General features: G+C 36.8%; 1 protein-coding gene across 4 annotated transcripts in view; it reads right to left on the bottom strand.

Annotated features, from left to right (window-relative positions):
- Positions 1-18,276, bottom strand: part of MPP7 (MAGUK p55 scaffold protein 7) — a 148,500-nt gene that overhangs the window by 78,052 nt on the left and 52,172 nt on the right. For all 4 annotated transcript variants that reach the window (XM_088160108.1, XM_088160121.1, XM_088160116.1 and 1 more), the window contains one exon: positions 16,365-16,483. In XM_088160108.1, the coding sequence (XP_088016234.1) occupies positions 16,365-16,483 (119 nt within the window). The remainder of the gene's footprint in view (positions 1-16,364; positions 16,484-18,276) is intronic.

Genomic DNA, 18,276 nt, shown 5'->3' with positions numbered 1-18,276 from the left:
GGAAAATGGCAATCCTGAACATTTCATGACTGGTGATTGAGTTTGATTATCTGATTCAGCAACTTTAAAAAACCCAAACCAATATTCCATTATTTCCTGGTGCTTTATGCTGGTATGTTGATTAGCAAAGAAAGAGCCATAAAGTGAATTCAAACAAAAATTTACAATACTTTCTGTGCCAATACTAATACCCATTCATGTTACATTACTCCCAAAGTTCAAATCAGAGGACTGAAGAGGTAACTTGCTAAGAATATGGAGATAACACATTAAAAAATTCAAATTAAATTAAATTAAAGAGCACTTTTCCAAATAAAAAGGTAACAGGACAGGTTTTAAATGAACAATTGTATGGTCCTGCTTTGTCAAATAAACACAGCGGAAGAAGAAACTTTAATGTGAGACAGAACTGAAAGATTAGAATTGTCTTTGGAAACCTCCAAAGAAAGTATAGAAACACTGTGCAATTAAAAGCAGGTCCCCAGTTCACTGCTAATAAACTTCCTTGAAGTCTAAGTTTTAAATTTAATTTAGAGACTAGAAACAAAACAAGTATGTGCCTAGATTTGATACTTACCTCAGTAATGCCTCAAATGTCTCAATGTTTTCCTTCAGAAAACAGCTACACTTACATAAATATTAAAAGGATCTAATTCGCCCACAAGTATGTTTTTACCTGTAAACCTTCTGCTTTGTAAATTTCATTTCCTCTGATACTACTGTTTTTAAGCATCACAAATCCAAACCGATGCTATTATGTCAGTATACAGAACAAAATTTCCAGACTTTTTTCCAAAAGCAAGTGACTTCCACTGTTCTGTTAACAATATAAATACAAAGGAAAGAACTTTCCTAACCCTGCTCACCAAGTAAACACAATTCTAACAGGAACGACAGCTAAAGTACTCATTTGATTGTCAGATGGTTCGTTTTTTCAGCAAGCTCCATTCCCTGCAGAATTAAGATCTTAGAGAAATGCCAATTAAATATTAATTGAAGAAAATAGGATTTACTGCATATAGACTAAGACACTTTGGCATAGAATTGGGCTTTTTCAGTTTTATATTCAAGCAGAGACTGCTAACTTTAAATCATGAAGAATTTGGTTTACTCCTGCTTAGTACTGTAAACATCATCCTCACAGTCTATACTCAATGCAAGTTAGTCCAAGACTGAATTTGATTCAGGTTCCCTGAAGAGATCACTTCTGTGCAGCTCAGTGTTACAGAATTAACCCATTCAAAACCCAAACTTCATTCACAGGCATGGACATCTGTGCTTTGAGCTACAATTAAATACATATATATAAATACACACAGACATACATTTATCAATTAGCACCATCTAGTGGGGTCAGTACAATTTATGTGATGTGAGAAACATGCAGCTCACTTTATGCTTTTTCTACATCCTATGCAACATGTCATGATACAGCACAGGTCATGCAATTAATAAATGCATGACATGCAAAGACAAAAATCAACAACAACAACACAAAAAACCAAGTAATTCACAACATTATGCTTCTCCCTTATAAATTAAATTTTTTTAAAAAGCCACTGAAATTGAAATTGAAAGCTGGAAGTCCATACATATGAAAATTTACTGACAGGAATAAAAAAACTGATCTTTTAGGCATTCATACACATGCAAAACACAATTACAATTTTATTACTATTTTCTATTCTTGCTCTTTTGATTCTCTATCACATGCCTCAAGAAAAATCTGCCACTCTTTAAAAGAAGCTCCACTGAAGCATCAGATAATGCAAAAAACCCTTTTGTTTAAGGCCTCCATCATCAGAGCAGAATCCTGCTGTAAACACAACTTTTGCTAAAACTGCATCGAAGTCCCACAAGCACTGGATCTCAAGCCAAGACACTAACAAAATAACAGAGTAAATACTTTTAAAATATTCACAATAATTTATTTAAAAGAGGTGAACTATAAACAGATACTAAGGACTAACCTTAACCATTAATACAGTTTCTCAAATATGAGATCTAGAAATGGATTTTTAGTCAATTTTCCACTTAAAAGTGCAGGAGACTTAAGTCATGCAAATAAACAGTGCTGAAGAACTTCAGATATAAAAGCCATCAGAGGCAGACCCCCCCATACATCAGCCTTAGTCAAGACAGTCAAATAAAAAGCAGCTTCATGTGAGGGTGTTTAAATGCACCAAGCAAAATCTCTACCAGCCTCTGCCAACAGGCAAGGGGGCTAAAACCATCACCATTCCCTTCTCCCTCTGCCTACACACAGTCCCATGTTAAAAACCAAGCAAAACAAAACAATTACTCACTAACATTATGTTTATACTTAAGACTTTTAGGACAAGTCACCAGTGTAAACTTAAACATTTACTCAAATATTCTTTAATGAAATCATGGCCATGAAAACAAAGAACATCTATGAAGAATGCTTTGCATTCAAGTCTTCCATTGTTTCTAGAAGAGGTGTTTGATCTCAAAGCCTTCCAAGCAGATCACAACATACAAAACAGACCTTGGACAATGAGGGACAGACACAGAGTCACTTTTTTTTTTTTTTTCTGGGAATAATGGTAACAGTAGGTGAAGAAAAATTGAAAAATGTGGAGAAAATATGCAAATATGGAGGCAAAGTTAAGATCAATAAAAACCAGCAAGGGAAGACTTGCAGTGAGTACTTCAGGAGGCACAGAATGTAAGAAGAAAACCTGCAGAGGCCTGCACACTGCAGCCAGGGGCCAGGCTACCATTTAAACTGCATGGAAATCAAAACAAGGAGATGCTAATAAATCAATTAATAACAGCAAGCAAGATTTACAGCAACAATTTTAATTTTAAAAGACATCAAGACAGCATCTTAATTTTACTTAAAAGGATATAGAGATGTGTTAGGAGTAAAATGTCCCAAGTAAGTTCAATCAAAAAATTACAATAGTGTTAAAGGAGAGAATTAATTCTCAACCTTTCCTGTAGAGGACAGAGAAACACCAACACTTAATTGCAATATGTGCTGTAGGATAAAGAGAAATACGAAAAATAATGACAAAATATTGAAAGAAAATTGCAGTAATTTAGGAGAGATTTACTGCCATTTCCCCATACCTTTTTAGGCCAGTGCACTTCAAGTTTTGCACTAAATCATCTAAACATACAAACCTGTTTCACAGGAAGCTTCAAATCAAAGCAAACATATTAATTTATTCTTATATTGGAAAGGGTAACACAAATGTATTTGCACAGGTGCACAATATTACAGCCACACCATATCTTTAAACATTGGAAAGCTGTGAGAAAACAGCAGAAATTGCCCAATGAGGAGAACAAGAGTAACAAATATGAGAGCTGCATTTATATCCCTACCATTACAACAAAGAATATGAGGATAAATTCAGCAATTTCATTCTTGTAGTAAAGATTTATAAATATACAGACCAGCAACACAAAATTATCAACTGCCAAGAGATGCCTGTTTCCAACCTGGAACTGTTCCCCAGCTCCAGTCCTCTTTTTCCAAGTAGGATTCAACCAAAACATTAGCCAGCATGACCTAGCCTAGTTTACACTGCATTTGAATATGAAACCAGCAAAAATTTAAATAGTATCAGGAGTATCATTATCCAGCAATGTTTTGTTTTACATTTTTATGCCATGAATCATAACATTAACAGAACCAAAAGGCAACACATTTCCTTTTCTATTGTGCAAAAATGTCAATTTACCCTTGATAGAACAAGAGATCAAAAATAATGATTCAGCTTAGCTCACTTGAGTTCCCCCACATCAATCAAAATACAGTGAAGTACTTTAACCATACCCATCTTTAAATGATCAGCCTCAAGTGTATGAGACGTCACTCTTGCCTACATTCTTAAATTGGTGGAAAAGCTGAAGTAAAAACCAGGATGACATTCTCACAGAGAAGCCATGACAGAATGGTTATGAAGGGAGAATAAATGCACATAACACAAAGGGAATTAAAGGGTTTTCATACATTAAAAATTCATGTAGCAATAGAAAAAAAAAATTCAGTTCTAGTAAGTTAAAAGACCACTATACGTATTCAGAAAACACAGAGAGAAAGAGCAGAAGCAGGAGAGAACACAGGATCAAGCTACACATAGGTGTTCCTCAGTGGTTTCCTGATATACCACAAAAGGAAAATATTGCTTCCCCCTTGGGAGAAGACAATAATAAACTTCGTCAGATTATTAGTAAGAAATTGGTGGGAACTGTATGTTTCCAAATGAAAGCACAGCAGCACAAAATTACAAATGCTTTGTTGCTTGGCACGTGCTGGGGTATGATTTGTAGTTAGCCTTTAATGACACACTAAACTTCAGTATGATCAGCTTAGTATTTCAGATGCTAATTAACATGATGACAATTATGGGTTACTTTTTTCCTAGAATGTTTGAAACTTGGAAATTCAAAATTACACCCTGATTTATGGTTTGATCCTGATTAAAGCTGTGTATGTCTGCAGTGTCATTACAGGATTATTTAATCACTAAATCTCAACAAAAACTGCTCTTTTCCATGAAACCAAATCTGTAAAGCACATTAAAATTGAAAATACTTTATGAAGATGATATCCATAGTAAATGTAAAGCAGTACTCAAGGCCATCCCATACATAATCCCTAGCATTTCTAGCTGGCAGGACTGGGGTGTTCTTTTAACTCTTACTATCAAAATAATTGAGGCAGTTATGTTTGTGAATAACTGAAATCACCGGAATTACCTTGTGCAGGTTGTGATTGCTAGCAAAAGCCAACAAGGAAAGTTAGAAAGAGATAGGGAGGCAATACAGATTTAATTTCCAACAGACAAAGACTGTTTACACCCCACCATGCTCTCCACTCAATAAACATCATGCTCTTCATAAAGAGTTACACTGTATCTGAGCCACTGGGGCAGAAAAAGTAAGTGGTTCCAAGGTTCAAAATCTCCTCCTCTGGGGAGCAATGATTTCATGTTAGTGCTCTATGAAATAGAGTAAAGGAGAAAGGCAGCAAGACTGAAATCAGAGGGAAAACAATGTAAAATTGAAGGAGAGAGCACAAAGTGCCAACTTAGCATTAGCTTTCTCTGAAGCAAAGAGTTCTGAAGAGTTCTGGCTAGGAAGAGGATCAAGAGGCTTATGCTGATGCATCTAATACAGTGTGTAAATTATAGAGAATGAAATTAAAATAAGCATCAAAATTCAGAATTATTATTATTATTATTATTATTATTATTATTATTATTAGGAATTGTTCTTATTATTATTGTGAATTCATATTATTATTTTATTGATAATAATATTGATGGGTACATGTCTCTCTGTGTGAGATCCAGGTCCAGAAAATTATGAAAAGAGTATATTTGTATTTCCCTAATGGCATAGCCAGCAAATAAGAGGAAACCCTTATCAGGAAGGATTACAGTCTTGACCTGGCTGTGGAAAGAGCCCAGGCATGGCTAGTAAGCTGGACTCAACACCTGTGCTTTGAGGAATCTACAAACATGGATTTGTTTAGAAATCTTGAGAGCAGAAGGCTGTGTATTGTCAGCAGTGATGAGCTGGAGATGAGAAATGGGACCAGGCTGCCTGCTTTTTTTTCATACGAGTGCCATTAGTGTTTGTGCTGGCTGAAGCAGTGCTCTGCCTGTGATAGCCTTTCTGGTCAATTGGCTACTGGTCACTGCTACTGGCAGGTGCTCAGCAGTGGCTGCATCCATCTCTTAGTGCACCAGACTGCACCTCTGCAGCCGAGACAGAGGAGTCTTCCTGTCCTGATATTTGCTACACTTGGCAAATCTCAAAATACCTTCAATTCCAGCACTGGTGGAGTATCACTTAGTTTGCATATAATGAAATAGTGTAACTTTGCAAATACATGAAAGCAATGTGGCAAACTAGATGAAAGCAATGCTTTCCCTAGGAATTTATATAGCCACGTTAACAAAGCATGCAAATATTTTGTCTTTATACACTTACTGTCTTAATTTTCCTAAGAGAAAAGGAATTAATCCAAGCCTTATTTAGTAGACAAAGAAATAAGCTTGTGGACATACATGGGAGAACACACAGAGGGAAAAACTGGTCTTAAGGAGTGGGTAAAGACAGAAAATCACTGACCGCAAGGTATGCATGTGCAACTCTAAATGGCCCACTGAAGTGCCAGTGTTTTTTGAAAACAAATCCAAGACAGCTCTAAATTTAGACCACTCAATGTCTCCACAGGAATAAGAAAGATTTTTTTACACCACCAATACCTTAGAGTGGTTCAGGTGGATCAAGAAAGCATGAAGCCCTTTCTTCTGTAGCACGGAGATAGACTACGTCACCATACTGGAGATGTTACATCAGAGTGAATTTGTACATTTAGGTTTCACTATTGTATTGAAGGCACAGTTAAGTTACAGCAAATGCCCATAATAAATTACTCATCCTTGGCTTGCTGTCCAGGTATTGCATGGCCTGGTTTTTGTTAGTGGAGGGTGCCAAAGAGGTGGCTTTGGTGAGAAGCTGCTAGAAGCTTTCACCATGTCCAGCAGAGCCAATCCCAGATGGCTCAGAAGATGGATGTGCTGCTGGCCAATTAGAAATGGTGGTAACACCTCCGTGTCAACATATTTAATAAGAAATCAAAACAAAGGTTGTGGCGCAATTTTAATTCTAGCCAGAGAAGAGCAGGAGCAAGAACGTGAGAAGGACAACTATGCAGACACCAGGGTCAGCAGAGAAGGAGGAGGAGGAGGTGCTCCAGGTGCTGGAGTCAAGATTCCTCTGCAGGCCATGGTGAGGACCATGGAGAAGCAGCTGTGCCCCTGCAGCCCCTGGGGATTCACAGGGGATGCAGAGATCCATGTACAGCCCCTGGGGATCTATCGGGGATACAGAGATCCACTCATAGTCCATGGGGATCCATGGGGGATGCAGAGATCCACCCACAGTCTGTGGAAGAGCCCATGCCAGAGCAGGTGGATGCTTGGAGGAGGCTATGATCCAGTGAGAGACCTGTGGAAAGAGGGTCCCCTCTTCCCAGGCTGGAGCAGCCTGTTCTTGGACAACTGCGCCCCATGGAGGAGTGACCACACTGCAGCAGTATGACAAGGGACTGTTGCCTCTGGGATGGATTCACATTGCAGCAATTCACAAAGAACTGTTGCTCATGAAATGGACTCACACCGGAGAAGTTCACGGAGAACTCTCTCCCATGGGAAGGACTCCATGGTGCAGCAAGGGAACGACTCCTCTCCCTGAGCAGCAGGAGAAGCTGCAGGTGATAAAGTGACTATAATCCCCATTCCTCGTCTCCTGCACCACTGGGGTAGGAGGTAGAGCTGGGAAGGAGGGAGGAGTGGGAAGAAGGTGCTTTTAAGGGTATCTTTTACTTCTCATTATCCTGCTCTAATTTTGTTGGCAATAAATTCACTTTGTATCTCAAAGTTGAGCCTGTTTTGTCCTTGATGGTATGCGGTGAGCAATGTCTCCTGGTCATGATCTCAACCCATGAACCATTTGTTAAATTCTTCTCCTCTGTCCAACTGTAGAGAGGACTGAGTGAAGGGCTTTCATGAGTGCCTGGCATCAATCCAAGTAAATCCATGACACTTGCACAGAAAGTAAGCCTTATTCTTTACATGCCCTGAAATCTTATTTACTCAGCTCCTAACTGGTTATTCTGCAGTGACTGTGCACCAGGTGGAGAGTACTGGTATGTTAAGCACTTACATGGTGCAGCTCTCAACATAATTTATGTTTGAAGTGAACTTCACTGACACCACCACACCTGCAAGGTGAGCACTGGATTCTACAAAGATACACAGAAATGGCTATCAGAGAAAACCACCTGTGCTTAAGAGAACACTGCTATGCAAACAGTGCCATGTGGAAGTCTAAACGAATAGTGCACACCTATGGTGCTCTCTTCTTCCCATGCTTCAGAAAGGAGGAAAGGAGTTAAAATAGAGAAAATGTAAAAAAAGGGTTGGTTTTGGTTTGGGTTTTTTTAAGTGCTTAGAGCAGCACAGAAGAATAAAAAAAGAAAAGATGAGTAAAACTCATGTTTGCATTCCTGTATTTCATACCAAGGAAAGACAGTGAATATGTGTGTAACACAGCAAATATTAGTGAACCCTACAAATGAACTTCATGAGAATTAGCTGGAGAAAGGATACAACCAAGACTTCCAAAAAAAAGAAGGAAAGGTAATATAAACAGTAACAAAACCTGCTGGTAGGAAACACTGGCAGGCATTTTTGCTGGATCTTAAAAGCATAATTTATATTAAATCTTATTGTATCAGTTTCCACGCTTCAGAAAGATTTTATAACTATCACATCCCATCCTTCTTAACTCTTACAATGTTTTCACACTGCAGAGGTTGATTTGGGTAGCTATGACTTTCTGTTCTTAAAAGGAAAACAGTCCAAGACAGTAACAAAAAAAATTGTTTTAAACACTCCCTCACATGTTCTGCCACAGAACTTCTGGTCCAAGGAGGAAGAACACTGTAGAAAAACAGTTTAAAATTACATTATCCTTGGATGTCTTGGATTTATCAGACTATTACTGAACAGCTTATGAGACCTTTCATTAGTCTCAGTATCATAGACAAAAAATGTATCACTTTGGTTAAGTAAATACTGCACAAGCTTTGTAAGACAAGAAAAATCTGGGTATAAGCATAGATTTTGGTTCTAAAAGTTCTCTTTGAACTGTTGCACCAGTTTGGTCATCAGGCTGGTACGCTGCCCCCTTGGTAACAATGAAATTACAAACTATTTATCTTAGAAGGATTGATTTTCTTATTTTATGTCCAGTACATTTTGGCTGGATTTCTGCTACTCTTTGGAGGTTTCCCAGCAGAAACTTTAAATCAATTACCACTGATCCAAAAAAAAGCCTCTGTCGGGACTTTAACCTAAAACAAAGTTTTTTCACATTCCAAAGCACTGATTTATTCACAAGTTTCGAGTAATACTCAAACACTTCACACCTCTGATTTAAGAAGCTTATCTGCTTTATTTTTCATTTTAAAAGTTCGTTAGTACACCCACCTCTAGAGATTTCTGATATCAACCTAATTTCTACAGCTTTTTTGAGACTAAACTGACAACAAGACAATTTGATCCTTTTGGGATCTGATCACCAGTTTTTTATTATTATTTTTAACGAAGTGGGTTGATAGAGGAGTTGATGACAGGAACAGGACTTCCTCATAAAAATCGAGATGAAAAGTTGCAAGTGACTATTACTAAACACATTAGCAGCTCTGATGTAGAAACTGAAAGATCCTAGACACATCAAATGTCTAAAATCCTGACAAAGAAGTTAGCACTAGATATTCAGTTAAATTTCTACTAAAAACTACAAAATAAAAATACAATTTTAAAAACCCACAAAATAAGTATTTACCACAGGAGAACCCATTCAACAGACTTTGAATAGAAGGACAAAATTATTATTTATGTTCACCAGCTGTGTACTTCCTAGTAAATAATGTACTAGCTACAACTATAACAAATACTTTTTAGTTGAACTATCACATAGGATCCATATTTCACAACTGCATTATTCCATCCACTTGGCCCGAACTTGCATTCTTTTACATACAAGGCTACACCATCTAAAGCTATGCCTAAATAAATAGGAGGTGCATTTTTCACTTAATTGAAGGCAAAAATGAGCACAGGTATGTATGAATGAACATACATGGAAAAACAACTTTGTCTTAGAGAAGAAATATGGAAGGTTGGGGGATTTAGCTATTATTTCAAAAAGAATCCATTTTTATTTTGCTTATTTTTGTCCAGTTATTACCTGATGTACTGCATTTTTATACTACAAAAGCAGAAACAAGTCAAAGGGTTCAACAACACAGAGTGACCAGAAAATACCTGAATTTCAACAAGAGAAGCAATCATTTGCTCAATGCCTGGCTACTAGCTACCTTTTTCCCTAATGTTTTCATGGAAACAATATCAGCCTAAGCAAGTAAAGATCATGTACTATTTTCTATAAAACCTCAATTACCTTATTTTGATTAATCTGATCACTGTTCCCATGGAAATTAAGTTTAAAGGCAGCTGCCTGCCTCCAGCTAAGAGTGACCTCTTTATTTATAGATTTCAGTTGCTGGCAATTGAGTAAGTCTCAAAAAATCACTTAGGCTTCAAAAGTAACACTTTATGTGGCATTTCATGAGGAGTAACACCTTGAACTACACTTTTTTAAAATGTAGTAATTTTGATGGAAGTAGTAATTACTCCAAATACAAATGCAAACTATTGTCAGTCATCAAGAGGCTTTCTTATAGAGCATTATTTTCCCAATAATTTTCAGCTTTAGGTAAGTAGAAAGCATGTGGAAATTTTGTGGGTTTTTTCATATATTAATTAGACCATTACCTACAAACACTTTGGATGAGATGAGTACTGAAATTCTAGCATTCCTCCATATATATTCTGTACATAAAACCCAGTCAGGAAGCTTCAAAAATTAATTAGAGATCAACCCTACACTCCAGAATATGAGTAAAAGAAAAAGAAAACAAAAAGCATTTAATTTCTTCCATGCAGATTTAATACATCTTTGCAGATTCAGTATCCTAATACTGTCACATAGACCCCACTACCTAATGCTCTTTAGAGCTGAAAACTGTATTGTGTCTCTGATCATCTGGATTTAAAGAATGACAAATAACTTCCACCTATTATCTAATTCATCGCTATTAATGACTTCAACTATAGTAAATTCCTTTTCCTCTTGCCAGAAATAGCAAAAGTTTCCACACCAGCACAACAGACCACATCTGTGCACTGTTTGGACAGTCTGCTTTACAAGAGTGATCACTTTACTTCTTGCCATGAGGAGGCTTTGCTTGCTTCCTCTGACTGACAGATGTAAACTATAACATATGAAGCAACCTTGCTTGATTCTCCTTTAAAGTATGAAGAACAATTAAATTTCATTGGCCATGAATTGTTGCTGGCTATCAACCACCTCCACACTCACACTTCCTCCTCCTGATGTCCAGGTGGAAAATCCTTACTCACACTGCCTTTTCCTTCATTTTTACTATCTCCAAGGCAAACAGCACTTCAGACCTCCACATGAATTTAGAGAACTACAGCCTATTCCCTTTACTGGGGAGCTAAAGCTTTTTAAAAATAAGTATGGTTGTGAACTCAGCACTAAAGAACCTTAAGGACTTCAAATATCAAAGAAGCATTTTTCTGATTGAGCTATCAGTTCCAATGATTCCACCGACTCCAAGGTGGTCCACACATCTCTCCAATTCTCCACTACCTTTCCCCCAAATCACAACCTTCTCACTCTGTTAGATAAAATGAAGTTTGGTGCAAAACCCCAGTCTACTTTCTCTTCCAGTGCATTTCCCAAGTTTGCAGTTCTTAAGTAATAGAGCTCCTCTGAGCTCCTGAGGTGGCTGGTTTTGTCTGCCCTGAAATCAGAAACCACCTCACCATTGCCTTAACAGGTGCAAATATGTTAGCCACCAAAATCCCCTCACAAACATACCCTGCTTTCTTCGTCTTCTGTATGATTAACAGAAAAAAAAGTCTTGAGACATGCAGAAAATAGACAAATTGAACAATAAATTATGAAGACTGTATAAATATTACTTCTAGAGAAAATATATATGAAGAACTAAGTAACGGGGAAATAAATAAGTTTTGTATGTCCAGCAAAAAGTAATTCACTGTCAGTTTCAAACTTGACGTGCAGAAGTAGTCACCATATTCCATCATCAGCCTTTCATGCAGATAGCCAACTCTATCTCAGTAGTATCTTCTATTTTATTCTGTCATGCTCAGGTCTTACACTACCCAATACATTCTCCTCAGCCACCATCTGCTTTTCAGGCACACTCAGAGATGGCATTCCCTCAGTCTATGGATCATCTCCACCAAAAATACAGACCAATATGTTCAGAACAATCAGTTGTAACTCATAATCAGAAGTCCATTTTCTCTACATTCTTATGGGAAGAAGATCCAAATCTCTGGATGCCTGAGCTCGTGCCCAGGCAGGAGCAGGCACCATTTGGATGCACGGCACGGGAGGTGAATGCACATGATCTGGGCAGCACACACCTGGATGCTGGCTGACATTTCACAGGGTAGGGGAAAGTTGCACCATGTGAGCTTTTACAAATGCCAAAATAACCTGCACATATCTTCCCATGGACAGTTCAGACTGAAGATTTAGTACATCATCTGCAGATGATAGTTGATTTTATCACTCCCTTTTGCTTTGCCTTAGTCAACTTAGCTTTTGTCTATATAACCTCTTTCTTATTGCCAAAAAAATTGGAACAAAAAAAAAAATGGAACCACAGTATACTGAAACCATTTACATTTACATATTGAAAAATCTGAGTATTCACACTGAAAATTTCCAATGCTTCTATACCACAACGACTGTAAAATCTGGGCTATGTAATCATGTAATTCAATTTACATGCCAAAGAAATTTCACCAGAAAATACTTGACTGTATTTATTTTTAATATGTTTTTAGCAATTTACATGGTCAAACTCTAGCACATAAAAATACACTTTCTTAGAACTTCAAGTCAAATCATATCCAGGTGAAACTAGGAAAATTAGCACAAATTAAGGTTTTGCAGGTCCAGCTACCAAAATACTATGCAGTTACAATAAAATCAGATTTGATTCACCAAATACTCCTTACTTTTGCAGTAGTTTCTTTTTCCCTAGTACATTTTAAAATGTACAAACTCTTTTCTATCTAGAGAAAGTGCAACAGCACTTGCTGTGGCTTCTTTTTCATAATGGAAAGTACAGTACTGAGTTGGCCAAAAACAAATTGCAATTGGTTATGAAATACTTTGGTAGCTTTGCAACAGAAACGTTTACTCAATTCTTGAGCATTACATCCTCAACTAGAAATGTTTAAGGCAACAGTGTGAGTGGAAGCTTCATCCTGGAGCTAAACAGACAAACAGTAAAACGTGTCTGGTGCACTAACAGCAAGCAAACACACATGGAAATTCTTGCTGATCCTCTAAAAATAATCCAAAGGAGTAGTTAGAACACATCTTTATTTATCCTTTCTAAAAAATATCCAAGCTGAGCATGTGTACTGTTTCATGTATCAGCTATGTCAATGCTTGTAATTACCCTGAAGGATCTTCCCCTCGTGTTTCTATCCCATAAATCTCTACAGAATTAAAGGGATCTCTGCTATATAAAAAGGAAAGAGATGGCTGAAGATTTTTGGTAAAATTTGAGAGTCATGTAAGAAGACAAGGAAATAACAAATTGAGGAAAGCAGAAACAAATTTTAAACATTAGCCAGAACCAGTTTTCCCTTGCAAACTGTCAACATCAGTTGTGGGTTCCCTCTTCTTTATTATACTTGGTAAACTAAAATCTAATCAACAGATTCCTTTGTGAAGAAAAGGGATAGCAAGAACAGTTGCATCAGTGTTTGCTGGTTTTACTAACTACAATAGGAATGTACTGTAGGGAACAATCCAGTATTTGCAGGGGAATGAACTGCATGATCTAATACAACTTTTCCATTTCTGACTTCTTAGAACAGCTTAGGCTCATCCAAGTTCTCAAAGAGATTTCTGTCCAACAATACTGAATGAAGAGAACTCCAAGACAAGATTTGGGGCGCTTTTTAAAAATTTTCTTTTTTTCTTTTCAATATTACAAGTGCCAGAATAGCAAACCATATGCTATCGTATACAACCATGAAGAAAATGCTGTGGTAATTAAACACCCATAAAACTTAGAATATCTGTAGGAAAAGTAGAAAGTTCTTTTATACGTAAGCCTTTCAATAATTTTGGAGCATTTTATCCATTTCATAACTCAGGAAAAAAGCGCTTTTATAATATCTGAAAATATTAAGCAGTAAGGTGAGATCGGTGTAGAGATTTTTATTAAGCAATGTGTTAAAATAGAGAAATATCAGTGCTAATTGGTAATATACCCATGCTCATTTACTTCCTATACTGCCACATACCAGAATCGCAACATCCTTGGCTCAAAGCTAGCGCACATTTTTTCCTTTCTTTTTCTTTTTTTTATTTCAAAATATGTGTCATCATTCTCTGTCTGTGGAATTAAAAACATTTGTCTTTACAAGTACAGTTGACTTTAAGAAGTTACTGCTAAGAAAAACAGTCTTTCAAATAAGACACCAGAACTCAGAAAGAAACATTTTGCACTCCCGAAGTCTTGTAACAGGGAAAAACTATGGCAGATGGGGCTCCTTATTCTGCTCTGTCAGGTCTCTTCCAAAAAGGCTAGGGACTGTCTTCTCTGAAACTTGAGAGGATACTGAACAATCCTTCTAAAAATGCATTAAAGGTCAAACAAATACCATGAGTTTCACATACAGTTAAGCCCACCTTGAGGTAGGTATATGAACTAGATAACACTTCCAAAGCTTGTCATACCCTTCTTTATATACCAGAACCAGAAATCAAAGGTGAGGTTTGATAGCCTGTGACATGCATGGGTCAGACCAAATGCTCTTAACAGTCTCAATTCTTGCAATTAAAATCTTAGTGTCATAAATGAAATTAATATATTGTATTAAAGAAGGGCAGCTAGTGAACACTAAAATGTGGTTTTGAAATGTCAAGAATGACATCTATTTTAAGAGCACCAACAGGGTCAAAATTACACGTATGTTTAATATTTGGACCGATAGAGCACAAGATAAATAATGAAGATGGTTAGAATATTTCATTGCCTTCTTGTTGTAATTGCAATAAAGTGACTATTCACTGATCCCCTTTCTCATCTTTCTTTTCTGTTACAGTCAGAAAGTCCAATCTACCCTGCAATAACAAACAACATGGTAACCAGGGTATGTAACCAGGCGAGTTACTAGGAAAGCCAACTTCTCCAAACTGAGAGCATTCTCCAAATGAGTAAAGCAGTTAACTGCCATCTTCTTTTGGAATGAGGGGCAAAAGGCAGTAAGTGAAGGAGTTTGTAAAGGTTTAGGTTTTGCCTCAATAAAAAATCAGAGCAAATGTTGAAGTGTCAATGTTTCACAGATCCACACTCATTTTCTAGTCAGTCTTCTTTAATTCCCAAACCAGAAAGAAAACTAATTTAGCAGCTGACCTAACATTTTGCTTAGATGCACACCACTGTCAGCCTACATCAGAAAGATGACTGGTATTCCTCTTACAGTGATCTGAGCCACCTGCACAGACAGCTGCAGCAAAGCCACAAGGAGTCTGGGAGTCACGGCACTTCAGAAACGTTGATGAAATTCTTTAGGCAAGCAAGTATTGCCAAGCACTGTTCCACTGTTTGTTGGTTTTGTGTACAAAATTCCAGACTGCATTTATGTTTACTTTTTATATGTAAATTCTCAGATATATTGAAGAGTATCACCAAGCACTTGACCAAGTATCAACATTATTACATCTTTTTCCAGAGTAAAATTGCTGAAAAAAATGGGAAAATGTGATTCTTTCAAACCTACTTAGAAATAATCCCAGTCTTAAGCTTCCTCTAGATCAGTAATTGACAAGGGTAACAAATTCTGCACAAGTCTGGATATATTCATGGCATGGATTACTACCATCTACTGACTCATTTCAGACCTCAGAATTTCCTTCCAGCTTGAATTAGCTCTGTACTGGGACTGAAGACATACTTACCGTTTTGTAGGAGTGGAGTATTTTTAACCAGCTGATTGGTCCCATTTTTCAGCTCTACACAATTTTAAGATTATTGGGATAGCTCTGTGTACTCCCACAGCATGCTTTGATTTCTTGTTGCTGATCATTTTTGTAGCATAATATTTTACTCAAGTATTCATCCAACTTATTTTAGGCTGTACTTTAGTCCAGCATATTTATGAGCAAAACACAATATTAAATGGAGACAAGCCAATAAAAGAAACAGCTTACTAGAATTTCAGTTGACTTTGTTAAAGGAAATTATTTTAAATTAATGTGGCTACTGAACTCTTGCCATACTTGACCTCAGAAAATATATTCCTTCTAATTTTTGCTGTGAACGTTTATTTATTTAAGCTAAACTCCAGGTCTTGAATGGTGACCATAAAGAAGTGTCAGATTTCCTGCTACTATTTCTTATGCTTTTATTCTAAACAAGGGCAAACAACACATGTTTGTTGCATTAGCATTACACTGCCAAAACATCACTCTTAAATGAAATCATCTATGTATTTTTGGTAAAATCTTATTTAACAACTTCCACCCTGCCAGAAACAGAGTTTAAACAAGGCTGTTTTGTTTTCACTGAGCAACAGTTTGGTCACTGGTTTACTAGATGGCGCTCAAAACATTTTTCCATATGCTCTTCTCAAAGAGAATCTGACTTAAATGTGGTTTACCTTCACCAGTGAATGAAGGCTTTTTTCACCAAACATATCCCAGAGGAAGGTCAGGTCTTCCTGGCTGTCCACATGTGGCTGCAGCTGGGCTGGCAATGCAGCCAGCAGCTCGTACAGACCTATAAAATGAAAATAAAACACAAAGTGTGATCTAGGGTGATCTCATTAATTTCACTTAACAGTTCTGTGTAATTGGCTGCCTGGAGCATGTCATTTTAACTGAAGAGGGAGTCTGGAGTATCCAGCACAACATTAACTTGTAGAACCAAAAGGAACATTTAGAAAAAATTACTAAGAAACTAGTATTAGCAGTGTACTTTTTACCTTGTCATAGTTGTCAAACTTCTACATCCATATATATTTACACAAGGTTATGCAGAAAATTCATAAAGGTTTTGAGAAAAGGACAAACCCAGAAAAAAACATACATTCCTTTGCTTAATCGTTATTCCATTTCCCTTGATGTTAGCCAAAGAGTGAAATGAGTCATGAATAGGAAAAACTTCCTTAAAAGAACAGAAACTGGATAGGGTGGTCCATTAAAGAAAGGTTCGTGGTTTTTCTAAATATTTCTTGCTAATATATTGCTTAATATTTTTTTCAATCCTATGTTCAGCAAAGATCCACAGCAATACAAAAGCACCTTCTCTGTTTTGCAGGATTAAACTTTTAAAAACAAAACCAACACAGTTTTCCCAGACACACATGCACACAGAAATATTTCAGTAACATTTTTAATTCACAGGTATTTGAGATTCTCTCTAGGGCTAAAGCAATTGCTGTTCTCAGTTATTTGTGGCACACCTCAGCAGCGGTCTCCGAGGGGCAGACAGTAGCACACTGTTCCACAGTAGCGTACAGCATAAAATATCCACCGTGCACACAGGCCATCAAAGTGCTGTCCAAGAAATGTAGCAACAGTGTTTGCAGCAGTCCTCTTTAGGGAGGTAACCTGGCATGAGTTGATATCAATTCATAGCACATGTTTAATTTTCCAGTGGGATTACTTGGGGTAAAAAGGACAAAATGCCTTTTTCTCCCGTCTGCTGTCTACAAAAACACCAATAGTCTCCTGGGATCCAAGATACACGGTCCTGTTATTATTTTTAGTCTGAGCAAGTGCTGCTGTTCATCACAAGAACAGATTTACGACATATTCTACTGGTAAAAGAACATTGTTGTAAATTACTGGATACCTATTGTTATTATGCTTATTATCTTTGTAAAACTTATGCTTTAGAATATTCAGAATATTTATTAGAAAACATAATTTCACAACCTTTTCAGGTAGTTCATATCCCTTTCAACATTACATACAGTACTTTCGAGTTCTGAGTATTTATATTTTCATCATTTTACTGCCTCTCGGTAAAATATGCTGGGAATAAAAAACTTTCCAGATACATTCTTTTTGTACTCTAAGCATTTTTTGGTGGTTCACGTTCATTTCTCTTAGAATCCTGCTTTTATTTAAATCTGTTCTTGTTTCTGCTTCAGAAATACTGCAAAAAGAAGATACAACTCAAACCACTACAATTTTGCAGACTGACCATCAAGCTTTTCCTAGCAAGACACAATCACTGATTGAGCTGACAGCCAGAGAAAAGTGGTCTGAGTGGGACTTGTGGCTCCAATTTCCCAGATTAGAACTTCAGAACTTAGCAAAAATGTTTTTTTTTTAATCACACAATTTATGAAAACAGTTTAATTTAGAAAATTAAAACTTTTTTTTTTTAATTTAGAAAATTTTTAGAATTCTTTACACTTGGCCACTTTCATTACTATAAATATATTTACCCCCAAAATAACCTGAAGGCTGTCAGAAAATGGAGTAGAAATTTTCAATATAGGCTTGCACTGTGGCATAAGTTCTTAGGGACAATTCCTGTATGTTATTCAGAAGAAAGAAAAC

Source organism: Sturnus vulgaris, chromosome 1 (assembly GCF_052056855.1).
Source record: "Sturnus vulgaris isolate bStuVul1 chromosome 1, bStuVul1.hap1, whole genome shotgun sequence".
Taxonomy (NCBI): domain Eukaryota; kingdom Metazoa; phylum Chordata; class Aves; order Passeriformes; family Sturnidae; genus Sturnus; species Sturnus vulgaris.
The sequence above is the reverse complement of the archived record's forward strand: the minus strand, read 5'-3'. Positions and strand labels throughout refer to the sequence as shown.